The sequence below is a fragment of the Siniperca chuatsi genome, linkage group LG21, assembly GCF_020085105.1.
Source record: "Siniperca chuatsi isolate FFG_IHB_CAS linkage group LG21, ASM2008510v1, whole genome shotgun sequence".
Taxonomy (NCBI): Eukaryota; Metazoa; Chordata; class Actinopteri; order Centrarchiformes; family Sinipercidae; genus Siniperca; species Siniperca chuatsi.
In genome coordinates, this window is record NC_058062.1 from 18,790,203 (window position 1) to 18,806,309 (window position 16,107).

The following is a 16,107-nucleotide window of genomic DNA, read 5'->3' on the forward strand; positions in this document are numbered from 1 at the left end:
TTTATTGTGTGCTGTAAACCCTTTAAAAACGACGAATAATCGCATTTTTTCGGTTACAGAAACGACAGTTATTGTTGTATATATGTTATAAATATCCAAGGGAGCCTGCTGTGACAACTCTGATATTTAATTACGCATTAACTGAGGACGGTTTCACATAAAATAAGGGTCAAATGTACCTGCCTGTTGAGAATTGTGGACAGATATTGTAGTCAAGAAATGCAAAATGGGAAACTTAGCAAATAGATCTGTATGTTGATGTATTGACAAAACAAATCTGGCCATTAAAACTTGAAACATTCTTGTTTTCAATCAATAGATCCAGCATTCCTATTATTACAATCTGAATCCGATGTCTTTTCTTTTTATTTATTTATTCCAAAGTCAATCTAAATCTAAATAAAAGTAGGAATTTCATTCATCTTTCCATTTTGCGTTATTGGTGAAGAAATCTGAGGCTTCAGTGAATTAAAACATTTGGATATTGAAGCTGCTTCTCGATGAACTAGTTCACCTGCGTGCCTCTCTGGGAGGAACAACTCTAAGTCAATAAGCTTTTTATTTGTCTGTTTGTAAAGTGATAAAGTTAAACCAATACAGGCTAAATTGGTGGCAGGTGGGATCCATTTTGACAGTGCTCATCATTTCATTGCATGACGTCTGCAGCTGCGCACTTCCGTGAAGTGCTTCTTTCTCCCCATAAAAGGTCAAAACGTTACTTTGGCAATTTATTCATGACTAGGCTAGTCTCTCTTGAAGGCGTGTCTGCTGAGATTCCACGTAAATTTCCGGAGTTTTAATTTGATATTTGTGGTGAATAAATATCGTGTTCATACTCCAGCCAGGAGTCATGCACCTGCTCTTTCTAACTGCCCAAACCCATTGCTTTATTCATGACAAAATAAACAGAGACGTTTTTTTTTTCCATGAGTGTGAACTATAAGGCCTGCAGTCCAGCAGTGTGGAGTGGTGGCTGTGCGTAAAAACTGGAAAATATAGCAAATACAAAGGTGTTACAAATCTGTAAAATAAGGCCAGACACATGACAGATTAATGGCTGCTGAAACCTCTCACATTATTCCCACCGCAGGCATGACATAATATAGATCTGTCCAATCATTAGCCATGAGAATTAAATCAACCGTGGGCAGTAGAGCTTTAACCCACCTAGGCTCAGTTTAATCTCTTTTAAAATTAAATATAAAAAATGCAATTTTTTTTGTTTCAATTGTCAGGTTGTTGCTGACCAGCTGGAGGTCACATTTGACCGACCTTTTCCTGCACGGCTGAATATAAAGTTTGCAGCTTCAGTCTCTTTTTATTTAACACACTCCGAACATATTTGGGTTTTATCATAACCTATAGCACCACGGCTGCCTCCCCCACCGCTCCCTCCCGCCCTCTCTGTCGGCCCCGAGCTGCCCCTACACTTTTGCCGGTGAGAGCTACTAATCCCCTGCGTCCATGGTTTACTCTGAGCCCGTATTTAATTCCTCTAAACCCCCAGCTGCCGCCCTGGTTACTCGCTGAACACGACAGACTGTGAACCGCTCTGGTTATTAATAATTCACCAGCCCTCCGCTCCGCTTCTCCGGCCGCAGGACACCGCACGTCCTCACTGGTGCGTGCGTGCAGCCACGCTGTGTTTTCACTTCTAGCATTTGTGTACTTAAATGTGGCTGCTCGGCGTCTCCACGGGGACACGCACATTTCACCTCCTTGTCACTGTGTTCAGCCTATAGGCAGTCCCGGCTGGCACTGCCAACTCAGCCCCGCTAGTCTCTGATGTTGCGACATCCGCGCTGCCGCGTGGTGGGTTTTGTTTTAGACGCCGTTCTCTCCGCAACTTTCTCCGGACACTGAGGAACAGGTGGGGTGGGGGGGCGAAGCACCGAGGAGGAACTTCACATTTTCATATCAGCAAAGCCGGAGCATGCACAAGGGAAAGGAAAGCGCGTCGTCCCCTTCTACAGGAGCAACAGCTGATTCGGTGAGCGCGTAAGCAGAGAGTGCAAGCTACTTACTGTCGGTGCACGGCCAGACTCCTGCTCTGTCACTCGGGCTCAGACGGTGACTGTGTCGGTAGCGCAGAGCGCGGCGAATCGGTGGACATTACGGTACCGGGGACAGAGAGAGAGAGAGAGAGAGAGCAGCGCGCACAGCCAGGCGATTTTCATGGAAATATCACGAGCTGAAAGCGAACATAAACACCTTGCGTGAAGAAGTCGGGAAGCAGACGACTTGGATTATACGGCTCTGTCCTCATTTGCCTTGACTGAGAAGAGTTCACTAGAAATTACAACAACAAAAAAAATGTTCACCGGGCAGCAGGCCGTGTATTAGGGCTCTTTTGCTTCCGGTATAAGGCCCAGCTGAACAAGAATCCGAGCAGTTTTCTCTCTCCCACACATTTTTTTTTTTTTTTTTTTTTTTTTTTGGGAAGCCGAACTTTTGAGAGTGGAAAATGGGTCTTTGAGAGTGTTGGCACACTTCCCTACACCACAATGGTACGTGCTATGTAAACCAATAATTTGCTCATTTATGCAGTCAGCTTTCAGATTCATTGTAGTTGTTCATAGATTTAATGATACACAGAAAGAACTTTAAAGTAAAGTTTAGTGGGCTGAGTTACCCGCTTTTAATTCATGTGTGTTATTATTTACTTGCGTAGCTAATGGGTAACAGACACCAAAGAGTGTGCCAAGTCCTTCCACCTACCTTTATATGTTTTCTGTCACAGTTAGACTTGTTATGGTACTATGGTTATTTTTAAATTAGGAGCCCGCCATGCTGAAATATTGCATGTACATTTAAATTTATGTCGCTGTTTGGAAAACAGAATGCACCTTATTTTAATAGTTAGATTCCACGTTGCCAGAATTTCTTTCCAACCTCCTGGCCAAATCAGTGTCCAACCCTCCCAGTTCACCGCCCGATGCCCACTGCCTTCTGCCGTTTCATCCACATGGAGAACATGACTCCTCACATTGCAGTGGTCTCTGATGTGGGCCAGTCTGTAGACTATTTATAGCCACATATATGATACGCGCTATCGCATATCATCCAGTGTGAGCAGCTAATAAAGAGGCGTCATACTGCACTTATAAAGGTAACATGGCGACACGTGAAGAGCTCCTAAAGGCAAAGTTTAACAGAGTGTGGAAATTTGGCTATAAGATGATGGAACTTTTTTTTTGCGCCAACATTCAATTATGTTTGCCTATTTGATGTGTGCGTAATTACGCACAGCGGTTTAGACAAATTCCCTCATTATGCAGGCGATTTATTTGTGCAATTCAGAGAAATCCTGTGACATCACAAAGCCAAAGTTTGTAAAGCTTGACCTCGCAGTCTGCTCACTTTTTGCATTCTTTTAGGATCCAACCACATTTGAGCTTTTCTTTGTGGTTTCTATATAATTTGAATTGGCTGAGCACTTTCATAAGAAAATCTGTGATTGTTTCCTGTTTTATCCCCATTTGCCCCTAACAGGATATTTGTTTAATCTGGCAAATGTATTCCATGTGAGGTTGTGAAAACATGCATTCGAATGCAGTGGTTGTAGGTTTCAAAATTAGTGATAAAACGTCTGTTTTATACAGAATTCTGATATTTAGCTCACACATCCTTGACCCTTAGATATTCTTCTTTTTTTTTTGGCAATAAATGAATCAAGTCAGGCAATAGTTAGGGGAACCTCCCACATACAACCTTGAAGCTGCTTAGATACCAGGAAGGGATCTTATTTGCACATGAATATGGAAGATTATTAGTATGAATAATTATTTGTTTACGAGCATCCTAGCTGACATGGCAGCTGCCCAAGAAGCTCATCAGTAAAAATGATACAGAATTTAGGACATGCCTCACATGGGATTATCTCGACTTGTTATTCTCCTACTTATAGCTGCAACTCACCTCTTTTTTTCTTTTTTTTTTGAAGGAAAGGCTATATTGTGAATTTGTGCCAAATATTTCAGTTGCATGTTAGTTTAGTCAAAATGCACTGGAGGCATCTGTCAGTCAGTGTCAGGATTCCGTCAGCTTCCCCCGAGGCTGATGCTCCGGCTTTGATACACAAATTAACACTTGTCTGTAGAGGTGATCTGTATCTGTGGCACTACAGGTTATCGATTTTTCCGAATATGTTGGAAACCAAAAAGGAAATGTGACCCATCATCATGAAATTGTATACATGACACATGATCCCAAATTATAGTTTACATACAGTATATTAGACCTTCATAATAAAAAATGTTAGTCATACTTTAAATATATAGGTATATTAAAATTCTCCACTGCTCTCTTATGTGATGTACAGTATGGAGCATAAGAAACAAATACAGTAATCATGAAGTGCTGTGAAAATAGTTGGGGTAATTGTATCCCGCACTGTGTGTGTGTGTGTGTGTGTGTGTGTGTGTGTGTGTGTGTGTGAAGCCTGCCACATGATGATCAGACAAGCGGTTTTCCAGTCTTGTGTGATCTCCCACTTGGCTGTTGCTGCCAGTGATGTCATCCCTCACTGTATACAGAATATTATGCTATTATGTTTGTCCTGGCCTTGACATTTCCCTGGAAAAATAAATAAGGCTTCAAGCAGACCACGATAGCTTATGTGATGTGTAAGCTTTTGCCGTAGTTTAAAGATGGAAACTCTGATATACGCTCAAACAGCGTAAATATTAGGAGAGTGAGATCAGATGGGCTTGTCAGGTTGATTGGTTTTTGAGCTGTTGTAACTATTGTAGCATGGCTTAGCAGAGTGGCTATCGAGGACACATCGAGGGGCGTAACCATGTGACGCACTCTTTGATGTGACATTCACGTTGCACTAAATGAATCAAAAGAAAAAGAAAGAAAATGTGTCACTTTTGACAGTCAAAGAGCCGTGGGCCTGAATTGTTTGCATGTTTCTTTTTTAAAAGGCAAGCAACTGGTTGAAGCAGAAAAACTTCAGATTTTAAAGGGGCACCCCAGTGATTTAGTATTGCACTTGCATAAAATTGGGGGACTTATGAGAGACCGATTAAAAGCAGAATGGTCAAAAGTGAAGCAGCAGAGGCTCTTTCACACTCTGTGGTACGGAGCCCCCTAAAGGTCACGGCGAGAATTTTTTTGAGGACTACTTTTGCATTCCCTCACAATATGTTTTGCGTTACCTCGGAATATTTTGCGTTAACTCGCAATACTTTTCTTCTTCCATTCCATCAGGGCCATATGTCTATTTCTGCTCAGCTGCTCCCTGCACAATGCCCCAGTATACCAGCTCATTGAATTCACTTTGAACTGGGCATTAAGTATGCTGATATAGTATTACTGCTCAACAGGCATGCGTGGTTATGTAATTAGTGAAAGTAAACTTAAACTAATTCTTAGATCAAGAGGTCTCTCCAGAAGAAAGCAGTACAGTAATCTGTAGGATGCTATCGGCTCTGTACTGTACTGGACCCCAGAGGGGTTTCACTGAGGAAAAGGGGGGCGTCTCCAGAGGCACAAATACAGATGTGCAGTTGAATCTACCTCATAAAGCTAATGTGCTGTATTTGTAGCAGTCAAAAAAAGCAACAAACAAGAAGGTGACTGTAACGCTGCCCTATACACACAGCTCCTACCCAGAAGTTTGATAATGCTCTATCTGATAACTTCTTTACAGTGGACATCATATAAGGCGATGTGTCCATAAACAATGCTAAATGCATTAACTTGAGAATCTTCACACTGCCTTCCATTCCAAACAGACACATGGCTCCGAAGGAATGAAGAAAGAAGAAAAGTATTGCGAGGTAACGCAAAATTTATTGCGAGAGAACTCAAAACATATTGCGAGGGAATGCAACAGTAGTCCTCAAAAAAATTCAACATATAGTCAAGCCTCTAGAACCACATTAGGAGCAGGTGAGATTACTCACTCCAGTGTTTTTCTTTTCACCACTGTTTTTCTTTTCACTTCTGTACATTTTGTAACCAAGGCTTTCTGTCAAATCTTTGAAGTCAGGCTTAATTCAAGACAACCCTGATGACATCACTATGACATCATCAAGGTTATTTTCTCAGGCTTCAGAAAGACATTATACCACTGTTTTCACATGCTGAGTAGTACTCTCAGTGATGAATAAACTGACCTTTATATGGAAAATCAGTGGAGTGCCCCTTTAATTTTCAGGTTAATGAGCGTAAGTGTCACTATTTTTATTTTTATCATTATGAGTACAGCTGAAAAAGAAACACGTTTTACAGGCCAACAAAAACACATAAGTACAGGCAGCTCAAAACTCCTCTTGGTTTTTATTTGCCAATATTCCAGGTCAGCCCTCTTCAGGGTCACCTTGAAACATTTGTAAAATAGCATGCAATATACTTTTGCATGCATTTCAATTAAAACAGACATTCTCACAAGGACAGAAAGCTGCTTTCATGAGTGGCACCTCTCATGGAGTATTTACTCTTGAAACAATGAATGGTACTTTTAAATCAAAAGTGCTGTGATGAACTTGCCAGGTGAAAGCTGCAAGGTCCCCCTCGCAGCCTGTCTTCATGACTTGTTTAAGCGAGTAGTGAAAATGTACAGAAGTGAAAAGAAAAACACTGGAGTGAGTAATCTCACCTGTTCCCAATGTAGTTCTAGAGGTTTGACTATATGTTGAAATAAAGCAGACGCGTGAGGATATGACGTACGAGGATAATTTGACTTCAGATCAGACCAGATTAGTTCGCTTTGGAAACGACAGCACACGCCAGACAACACTGACAGATTTCTCTCAGTTGTTTGAACAAAAATACAATGCTAAGTCTCTGAGGTGGATATTTTTTTGCAGTGTAAAGGAAGTCTTACTTTGTCTCATCAAGCTCAGGCTGATCGCATAACACTCCTAACTCTTCCATCTTATTTCTAACCCTGCCTCAATTACTTTATCAAGCCTTAACCCTCGCATTAATTGGTTTCACAAGACACCCCAGACTGCACACCAGCTGTGTAACCGAGTAATTTGAATCTACTTAATTTGGGAAGGTGTTGGTATCTTCTGAGTTTAATTTGGGGAGGAAAAAAAAAAAATCACAACAACAATACATGTATTTTCTCTCTTCACTTTCCTCTTTAGGGCCTTAATGAGGAATTAGAGCCAATAGCATTATTCATTAAACTGAGCTTGCCAGCTATTTATCACTGTAACAATATTAGCATATTTGTTTGAATTTTCAACACTTTTTTTTTTTTTTTTGGCGTTTCGTAACCAGGTTCAGCATTTTTAATAATCTGGCATCGAATGCATCGTACCAAATTGAATGCTGAAAAAGAACCAGTGGCAAGCCCCAGAAACATACTAAAAATCCTTTAGAAACACACACACGCATGCACGCACACAAATGCACACACACTCCTCTAATTACCGCCTCCCCTGCTCCCTGTCTCATTCCTCACCTCCTGAGATGCAGGTGTAAAATATCACATTTTTCCAGCATTTCTCCCTGAGGTGGCGCTGGCTTGGACTCACACAACGCAAATTTCCTCTTTCATATTCCCCCACACATTTTTTTCTACAAACAAGTTCCCCCTCCCATCCCTCCCTCTCTTTGATGTGCTTGCCACATCTGCACAGGTTTGTTAGCTTGTTACCAGGTGAAGAATGAGGATACAATTAAAGCTGAATGGAGTGAGACTGGGTAGGATGTCAGCTATGTTTTGCAGTAGAAGAGAAGCCTCTGCTGCTCAAGAAACTGTTGAGTCGGTTCTGCAAATGATTAGGACGCTACAGTGGAAGGATCAGAAGGTGGTTAATCAGTGATTGTGAGGATACCTGCCTCTCATGGATTGTTGTGTATCCAGAAATATGAGACCCAGGTGGTTTCTGAGCTGGTGTGTGTCTGTGTATGATTAAGAGAATGAGAGAGACAGGGGAAGGTGGGCCATATGTATATGTGATCTAATATATCCAATGCCAAGAGACAGCAAATGTGAGCACCTCCCCGTTAGATCTGACTTATTGTATATACATCAGAGAGAAGTGAGCAGGCAGAGTGCAGCTGAGGTACCGTAGAGGTCAAGATTCATGTTTATTGTCCCCCTTAGCATGCCTGTGAGAGTACATTGGTCAATCGACGGGTTTAACAACCCGCAGGGATTAGAAAACAGTATAGCAGTTGGGAAATTCCCTTATTTGCTTTCTTTCTGAGATTGAGCTTAGCCTAGCTTAGCATAAAGACTGGACATAGGGGAAACAGCTAACCTGGCTCTGTCCAAGTAAAGTTAAAAAAAAAAAAAAAGCCAACCAACAGCAATAAATCTTACTAATTAACACAGAAATGTGACAACGGCTAGATGTGTTTTTAGGGGAGATATATGCTTGAACTATTTCTTGGTGATCAACACCCAGGCGCAGTGACTGTGTGTCTTCTGAAGTCTCTCTCTGACAGGTTGCCAGGTTTGGCACCATCGTGCCTTTTTACATGCATGCTTATGTACGGGTTTAACAAACAAAATACATTGAGCAAGTAAGACAGCTTTAGAGGTGTTGGTAGTTGTATTGTTCTACTTTAGACAGAGCCAGGCTAGCTGTTTCCCCCCGCTGCTAGTCGTTATGTTTTACCCCCTGACTCCAGGTCCGTACTTTCCGTACAACGCCTCAGTTGTGACCTTATTGGTTACCAATGCAAACATTACAGGTAAAATCAAAACCTTAATTTTTACCTGTTATCCAGCAGCGTTTTACATCTTTAAACCTGTCCTTAAACCTTATATCAGTCTTCTCGGCTCACTCGCAGAAAGAAAGCACAAGGGCGAATTTCCCAAATCATTGAACTATCTCTTTAATGCATCATACATACATAATATGGAGACTTGAACTGTAGCATTGACCAAGAAAACCGATGTTCTCTTCCGTCCTTTGGCCTGGGCTTTCGCCATCCTCTTTTCCACTTTGTGATTGTTTGCAGTCATTCTCTGCACTCTCCATCGATAAAATCTGACAACCATTTCAGTGTTGTATTACATTCCGTCCCGGTCACCGAAAAAGTCAACATCCCAGACATCAAATGATTTCTAGAGCTTTTTAAGTGTTAATTACACGAGGCTCTGCGTCTATTTTAGCTCTAGGCTGGCCATATGTATTGGGCATATGCTGCATATGTATAGAAAAACACTTATATATAATTGATACCATGCTCCATAAAAACTGTCAGAGAGGGGGGAAAACGGGCCAGTGCTGCAGGGAGCTACATCAAACAATCAGTCTCGAACAAACGATGCCCCTTTCTGAGGGTTGGAGACAGTGAGAGGTAGATCCTTTCCTTATCCTTTCATTTATTATTGTTTTGTCATCTTGAGCCTGAACTCCATTGTCTGCGCCGTACAGACCCTTTTTCAACTTTAAATGACTAAAACCTGTCACAAAGAGGCAACTAGAACTACCAGCGAGCCTTGTTCTGAGCTACATTGTGATTATCAACAGAGTAAAATATATCCTTCAGCTGGAGCGGGCAGTTTAAGAGCTTAACAGAAAGCCCAGGGAGCTTGACAAGGGCACCATTTAGTGGGACAAATGGTTTCAAATGGTTTTCCTCCAGTGTTTCCCCACATATTAATGATGACAGGCCAGAGGTTGGATGCTGAGTCGTGTTTTCTTAGTCACTTGGATGACTTGAATTCTAACTTTGTTTAACCGAGTGAACGCTTCATGTGGCCCTTGCTAAACGTACTGGGAGCGAGAGAGGCTATGCTGAACAAAACCAATGTTAATCTTATGTTAATCAATCCCCCTGCTAGACCTTTTGCTACAGAGATCGGGTGAAGTCACACACACACACACACACACAGACACAGATGCCCTTCCCGTGTTACGGTGAAAGGGAAAGGGAAAAGACTCGAGCTGTAACCTCTCATTCTGAAGGATATGAATAGCCTGTGTCTCCAGCCGCAGCTTGGTTAGCCCAAGTCTGGGACTTATTATAGTGCTGTGTGTTTATGCATGTGTCTGCGCATGTATTTGTTCAAGTGCGATCCCATGTCACCGTGTGCGTGTGTGTATTTCTGTGCACATGCAAATGCTTAAGTAACCTAATGTCTGTTTGAATCCCCTAAAAAATTGTTTACCTCACCTGCCAGTTTAAATAGTATAACTTTACATTTTGTTACTGGCTACGAGCAATGTTTGTTCCTGTTTGGGGTTCATGTTTGTTTCTGCTTATGGTATGTTAAGAGATGAGAACGTAAAGTTCTGGAAAACAGGATTATTTCCCCTCTTCTCCGCTCTCCAGGAACTAAACTTAAAGCTCCTGGTCCCATTGTGAGTCAAACTTCCTTCCACTAACCCACTGAGTTATTTTCATTAACCTAGGAATTTTTAGCCCTCGCCTAACAGGTTTAGTTGATTTCCAAAACAGACATTCAAATTTAGCCTGGCAAAAACCAATTTGTACCAGTTTGGACTTAAAAGTAATAGCCACGGGCTAGCTAACCAGCCAGAACTCCCATCCCTGATCCAGATCTTCAGTCTGTGGTTCCCTCCCATCCATGTTGTCTGGCCTGGCTGCCTCAATTGACAGCAGAACAGCAATGGATGCTCATTCAGAGCCCAAGTCTCTGCTGGTGCGTCCCACGGCATACAAATGAACCGCGCTGAATAGAAACAAACACTTAGAATAAATACTTTAGCTGCATCTATCAGTGAATGCGGTGTTGGCCCCGCAGTGTAGCCACAGCCAAGGGTTTGTGTTGGTATGTGTGTCTGTTCATGTGGCCAGACGTATGGCCTCTGTATGTGCGAGTCCGTGACGAATGTGTGTAGTATGTGACTGTGCGTATGAGTGTGTGTGTGTGTGTGTGTGTGTGTGTGTGTGTGTGAATGATTTGTGCTGAATCAGTGCACGCTGACAGAAAAGTGACCATGCAGGTGAAACAGCAGGGACAGGAAATGCCATTGTGTTGGAGTATTGTGTGCGGGTCCGGCAGCTAAACACTTTGCTCCCCATTCAAGTGGTGGTGACTGGCAGGGCCGGGCCTCAGGCCTGTACAGCATATGGGTTCAGGCAGGCAGCCCACACCGTGAACTGTGTGTGTGAGAGAGAGAGAGAGAGAGTGTGTGTGTGTGTGTGTGTGCAGAATGTAAAGATGAAAGACATTGTTTCTCAAGTAGTTATCTGGTGGTGGGACTTGAGGATGACTAATAAATAGGTCAATATGAGAAGCAGCGGGATGAGGAGGATTCTCACATCCAAAGTCTGCGTTTACAGCTTTGCAGCCAGCTTTTCTGTGTGTTTTTAAATTCCCTGAACACAAAGACAGTGTCAACTAATGAATCAATGACTGTTGTGTTACATTTCAGGCAACCGAAACCTTTCTGTTGAACGAAGAACCCTCCAGAGGTCCTGGGATGCCTGAATGCTTTGTAGTATCAGATTCATACAGGGTATGCATCTATTATTATTATTATTATTATTATTATTATTATTATTATTTCATGTGTTGGTATTAAATGTGTTATTTGAGTCATTACTCATTACTATGACTGACAGTCTGTTTTCATGCTCTTGGTAATTGCACCGCAATCATAATGTCATTCACAGCTCCTCTACTCAGCTGCAAACCATTACAATCATTATTTCCACACGCACATTTAAGAAAAAAAAAAAAAAAAAGGGGGGGGGAGCCTTTGCAACTCCGCTGAAGCGCCCTCGCCTCATGGGAGTGCAAATTATGACGATAATGTGCAGCATGCCTAGTTGTATAAAAACCAAAGGGATACAAAGTTAAAGAAAGTGAGCAGATTTCCTTAAAAAAAAAGAAAGAAAGAAAGAAACATCCACCCAGCGAGCGCAGTGGATTTACGACGATCAACGTGATATAAAATGGGAATAAAAACAGAGGGGTGGGGATGGGGAGGGTGCGAGGAGAACTGGAGGGGGGGGGTGCGCATGACTGAAAATGTGATTGTTAACGAGGTGGGAGCCAGTTTTCTAGGCTACAGTCTTTGTTTCCCAGAGGTAAGACTTACGCCAGGTCTCGCAGAGAATCTGGGTTGCTACAGTGTATCGTGTGTCTCGGGGTGCAGAAATGAACCATTATGGCTGTAATTGAGTAGCACTGCTGGTGGAGGAGAGAGTTTTGGAGAGGGGGAGGAGCGTCGGTGGAGCTGTATTGGATTCCAGGGGCAGCGAGTTCAAGAACATCCACAGGAGGGTGTCCACCTCCAACTTCTCACCAGGAGGTCTGCTGTTGGAGGCTTAGATTTGTATAAAGTGCATCATAGCTCCCTTCTTTCTCTGTCTTTATTTCTGCGTGTGTGTCTGTGTGTGTGTGTGCTTGGCTCACATGTCAGGGTTCCCGAGGATGAGGATTTGAAAATATATTAAAACTGAACGGAGATATTCATTTAACACCCTGTTTTAGAAGTGGCACGATCCTAAAGAGAAGGATGTTGCAAGTCTCGTTGTTTAGTTCTTTCGGCCCCGACCCCTTTTTTGGATTGCGACTCCTTTAAAAATGAAGACGTTTGAAGGTTTTTGAGAGGATTTCACAAGAAAAAGCATCTCCATCTTATCAAGTCGTTTCTGTCTAGAATTAAATCCTAAAAAAAAACCTAATTTTCTTCAAACAAGTGACAGAAGCTGGTACGGTGAGATTTTCAATCTGTTTCCAATAGAAATCAACTTGTCTCAAAGACTGGCTTGAAATAAGTGGAACAAGACAGAGCAAGGCAGGGCCCTGCTGTAGAATGAGGGAAAGTGTAGCGTGATTTTAGACAATGCTTGAAATGGAAAGAAAAGAAAGAATCCCGCACACTGTCCGTCGCTTTACTGACGACGTCTCGGGCCTTCGGGACTTCAATCAGGCCAAGTTCCTGCAGACAGCACCACACACACCCAGGCCACAGGCCCTCACCGGGCAGACCAGAGGACTGCAGCTCCTTCCGGTATGCATGCAAATGAAGGCCAATGAGCTCTTCAAGTATAAAAACAAATGTGATACTGAGCTCTGGTAAATTTAGCAATATTATGGAAAGTAGGATCACATCATACATTTAGGTCCTCTAGTGACATTAAACTGTTTTTTGTTTGTTTGTTTGTTTGTTTGTTTTACAATGGGATCAATCAATTAACACAATGTAGCCCATAATCTACACAGCCCAACAGAAACAAAATTCATTCACGAAATGGTGACCATAAAAATACTTCAAGCTCTTTCATTTCACTGGAAAATCGTGGAAATATTCTTGTTTTGTTGAAGAACATACGACTTTAAAGACTCAAGAAGTTACACACACACACACACACACACACACACACACACACAGAGGTAGGGAACCGCTTCTCCCCTGCCTGTTCGCTGTATGTAAACTGTGGGCCGCTACAGTTGACATCTGCTCAGCCAAACAGCAAAAACCACACTGCTGCTTATCTGCGCCGTGTCCCGTCTCCCCTCTCACACTGCGCAGACAGCCAGGTGTGGCATCCCCTCCTCCCGCACCGCGCGTCACCGTTCCACGCAAATGTGCGGTTTGCTATCATTCGTGAACAACCCGTTTTGCAGACCTGCAGCTTCCCCGGAGTAGCCAGCACGGGGATGAATTACACAGCAGATCTCTCTCGGATCATTTCTTGGTGGAAGCCGAAGCTGATGGGTGAAGCCATCGCGGCGCTGGCCGCTGTGGAGCAGTGGGAAATATGTATATTCGGAGCGTGTGAAAAAGCAGAGCCGCGACAGACCCACCAACCGTAGCATATGGCTCTGCCATGTGTTACTTAATGAGAGATTTACTCACACAGACCACTAAATGTGTGGCTCATTTAAGGAGCCACGGCAGAGGAGTGTTTGCGTGTGTTGCATGCAAGTCGACTCTATAAAGGAGAGGGGGGGGTTGATCCCTGTCTAACCGCTCGCTGTAACCTTTTGCACTTGTGGTGCTTTTAATGACTCCACTGCAAAACAGCAAAGCACATCCCTCCAATGTAGCAGGCAACGGTTATGAAGTCAGTACACCTGCCTAAAGGGGAACCAAAAGGTGTGTGTGTGTGTGTGTGTGTGTGTGTGTGATATATAGGGTGTGTCTGTGTGTTTCATATGAATCACGTATCATATTCACAGAAAGGAATGCTGGCATTCGAAGCTTGTGTGGCGGTGAGGACAGGAGGTTGCACTTTTGTGGCGCACATCCACCCCTGACCACACACTGCCTCCCTCCCTGCCTGCGTCTCTGGCTCGCGGCTCTGGCCGTGTGCAGTAATTGGCCACACAGAGCCCAGATCTCTTTGTTTCGCCTGCAGAGGCTTGCGGTAGACATGCACAAGCAGTAGGCCTCGTAAATCTGTGGGACTCCAGGGTCAGGCCCAAGATTTCAGCTCCGCTCCTTTACAATGACTTCACTCCCACCCAAATTCCCACTGTACCACACTCAGGACCCAGGCCAAGAGGCTTCATCTTCTGACTTTTATGTGATATGTGTATCACTCACTTGTTTGTGTGTGTGTGTGTGTGTGTGTGTGTGACAGAGACTTGCTGTTTCCTCGCACACCCCCGATTTAGCACAGTTTAGTATTTTGATACTGCTCCGAGGCTGTGATTATATGTCTGTCTTCACTGTTTGCTAGTTTTCTACTTCATAGTGAATGCTGCACTCACTGTTTGGCTTGGACTCACTTCACTGGGGTTTTTAAAACTGTGGGTTCCAGACTGGGTCAAATATGGTTCAGTAAATAAATAGTCTTAACTTTACAGCCCTGATGAGATAATGCGTTGATTCAAACGCCTGCGAATGAATTTAAGTATATAATCCAGTGCAAACTTTAGCTTTTAATGCATGAGACTTAAGAGCTGAAATCCTCACACCAGGAGCTGTAACAGAATATTTGATTCATGCAGCTGAACTGTGCTTACAGTACATATACATTATTATCAATGTTTTAGTGAAATGAGAGACGTTCATCTCTCTAGAGGGTGGGTCCACGTCGCTGTTTCTCTCACCTTATACCCCCCCCCCGCAGCTGTTACACCACTCTGATCCATTCTGATGATGCGTTTACGTGTTTCCTTCAAGTCAAAACGTAACAACAGTGTAACTCCAAATACATCAAACACGTACTGACTCATCTACCCTCTGATCATTATTTGCATTTCCATAACACGGAACGGAAGGGTCAGTAAACGCAACTAAAGCTCAACATTACCATGTAAAGGTGTAGGGACGCGCGGGTGCAGCCTATAGGCTCCTGCGCAGCGGCTCAGATAGATTAATCGAAAGAGTTATATCATTTCAAAAGTCAAACGTTCTGCCAACAACACCTTGATGAGTCTGCAGAAAGATTGGGGGGTAAAAAAAAAAAAAAAAAAAAAAAAAAAAAAAAGGCCGCCTTGAAGGAGAATCCGTTGCAAAGAGGAGAGCGATAAAAGTCCTGCAAGAGGCGAGGAGAGGGGAGGGAGGCAAAGTTTTTTCCCTGAAAGTTTGTGCAAGCTTTCACTTTCTAGGCGGGGTTACTGTAAGCTGCAGCAGCATGGAGTGAGAAACAGGACGGCGAGCGATTGCAATGCAGCACTATACCGAGCTTCCATCCAACTTAAATAAGCTCTCCAATCCTCCTTTCTAAAAATAACCATGTACTCCCCGTACTGCTTGACACAGGTAAATTGTCTTATCTTACTCCATTGTTTTGGGTGGGCTGTAGTGGGGACGCCGGGGTTGTTTTTTTTGTTATTGCGCTGCCTCTGTGTATTATTTTACATGTGTTTGTTTGTTGTGTTTGAGCGTCTTTCTGCTCTCTGACTCAGTCTGAAACTTCGCCTCAACTCTCCGACGCTCGTCCCGTCTCGGAGCGCGTTTCCGCCGCAGGAAACGTTCTTGTGCGTTTCCATCGCACATGGTTTTGGAGAGAAAATGGCGCTTCTCCCGAAATGTATTTCATATAAAAAAAAAAAAAAGGAAGGAGGGGAGCCCGCAGGAGGAGGAGAAAGCAGGGCGCAGGGACAGACAGACTGTGGACCGGAGTTCAATATTACTGCTGGAAGATTTTTCCAAGAGTCGAGGCTCGCAAGAGTTTTTGGCCGGTGAGAGGAGTTGCAGGAGAGCAGGGCGCACCGCCGCCTTTAGGGCTGCTTTCATGTGGAGCTGAGACCGGGAA

The 16,107-nt window shown here is 43.3% G+C and overlaps 1 protein-coding gene across 14 annotated transcripts in view; it reads left to right on the forward strand.

Annotated features, from left to right (window-relative positions):
* The first annotated feature begins 1,586 nt into the window (after window positions 1-1,586).
* The window catches only part of nfixb (nuclear factor I/Xb), a 141,532-nt gene continuing 127,011 nt past the window's right edge, over window positions 1,587-16,107 (forward strand). For 2 of the 14 annotated variants that reach the window (XM_044182219.1, XM_044182223.1), the window contains exons 1-2: window positions 1,587-2,507; window positions 11,322-11,405. In XM_044182219.1, coding sequence (XP_044038154.1) covers window positions 2,505-2,507; window positions 11,322-11,405 — 87 coding nt within the window. In that variant the 5' untranslated portion in view covers window positions 1,587-2,504. Of the gene's footprint in view, window positions 2,508-11,321; window positions 11,406-14,032; window positions 15,612-16,107 lie in introns of those variants that run through there. The other 12 variants (XM_044182218.1, XM_044182234.1, XM_044182221.1 and 9 more) reach the window with 10 other exon arrangements.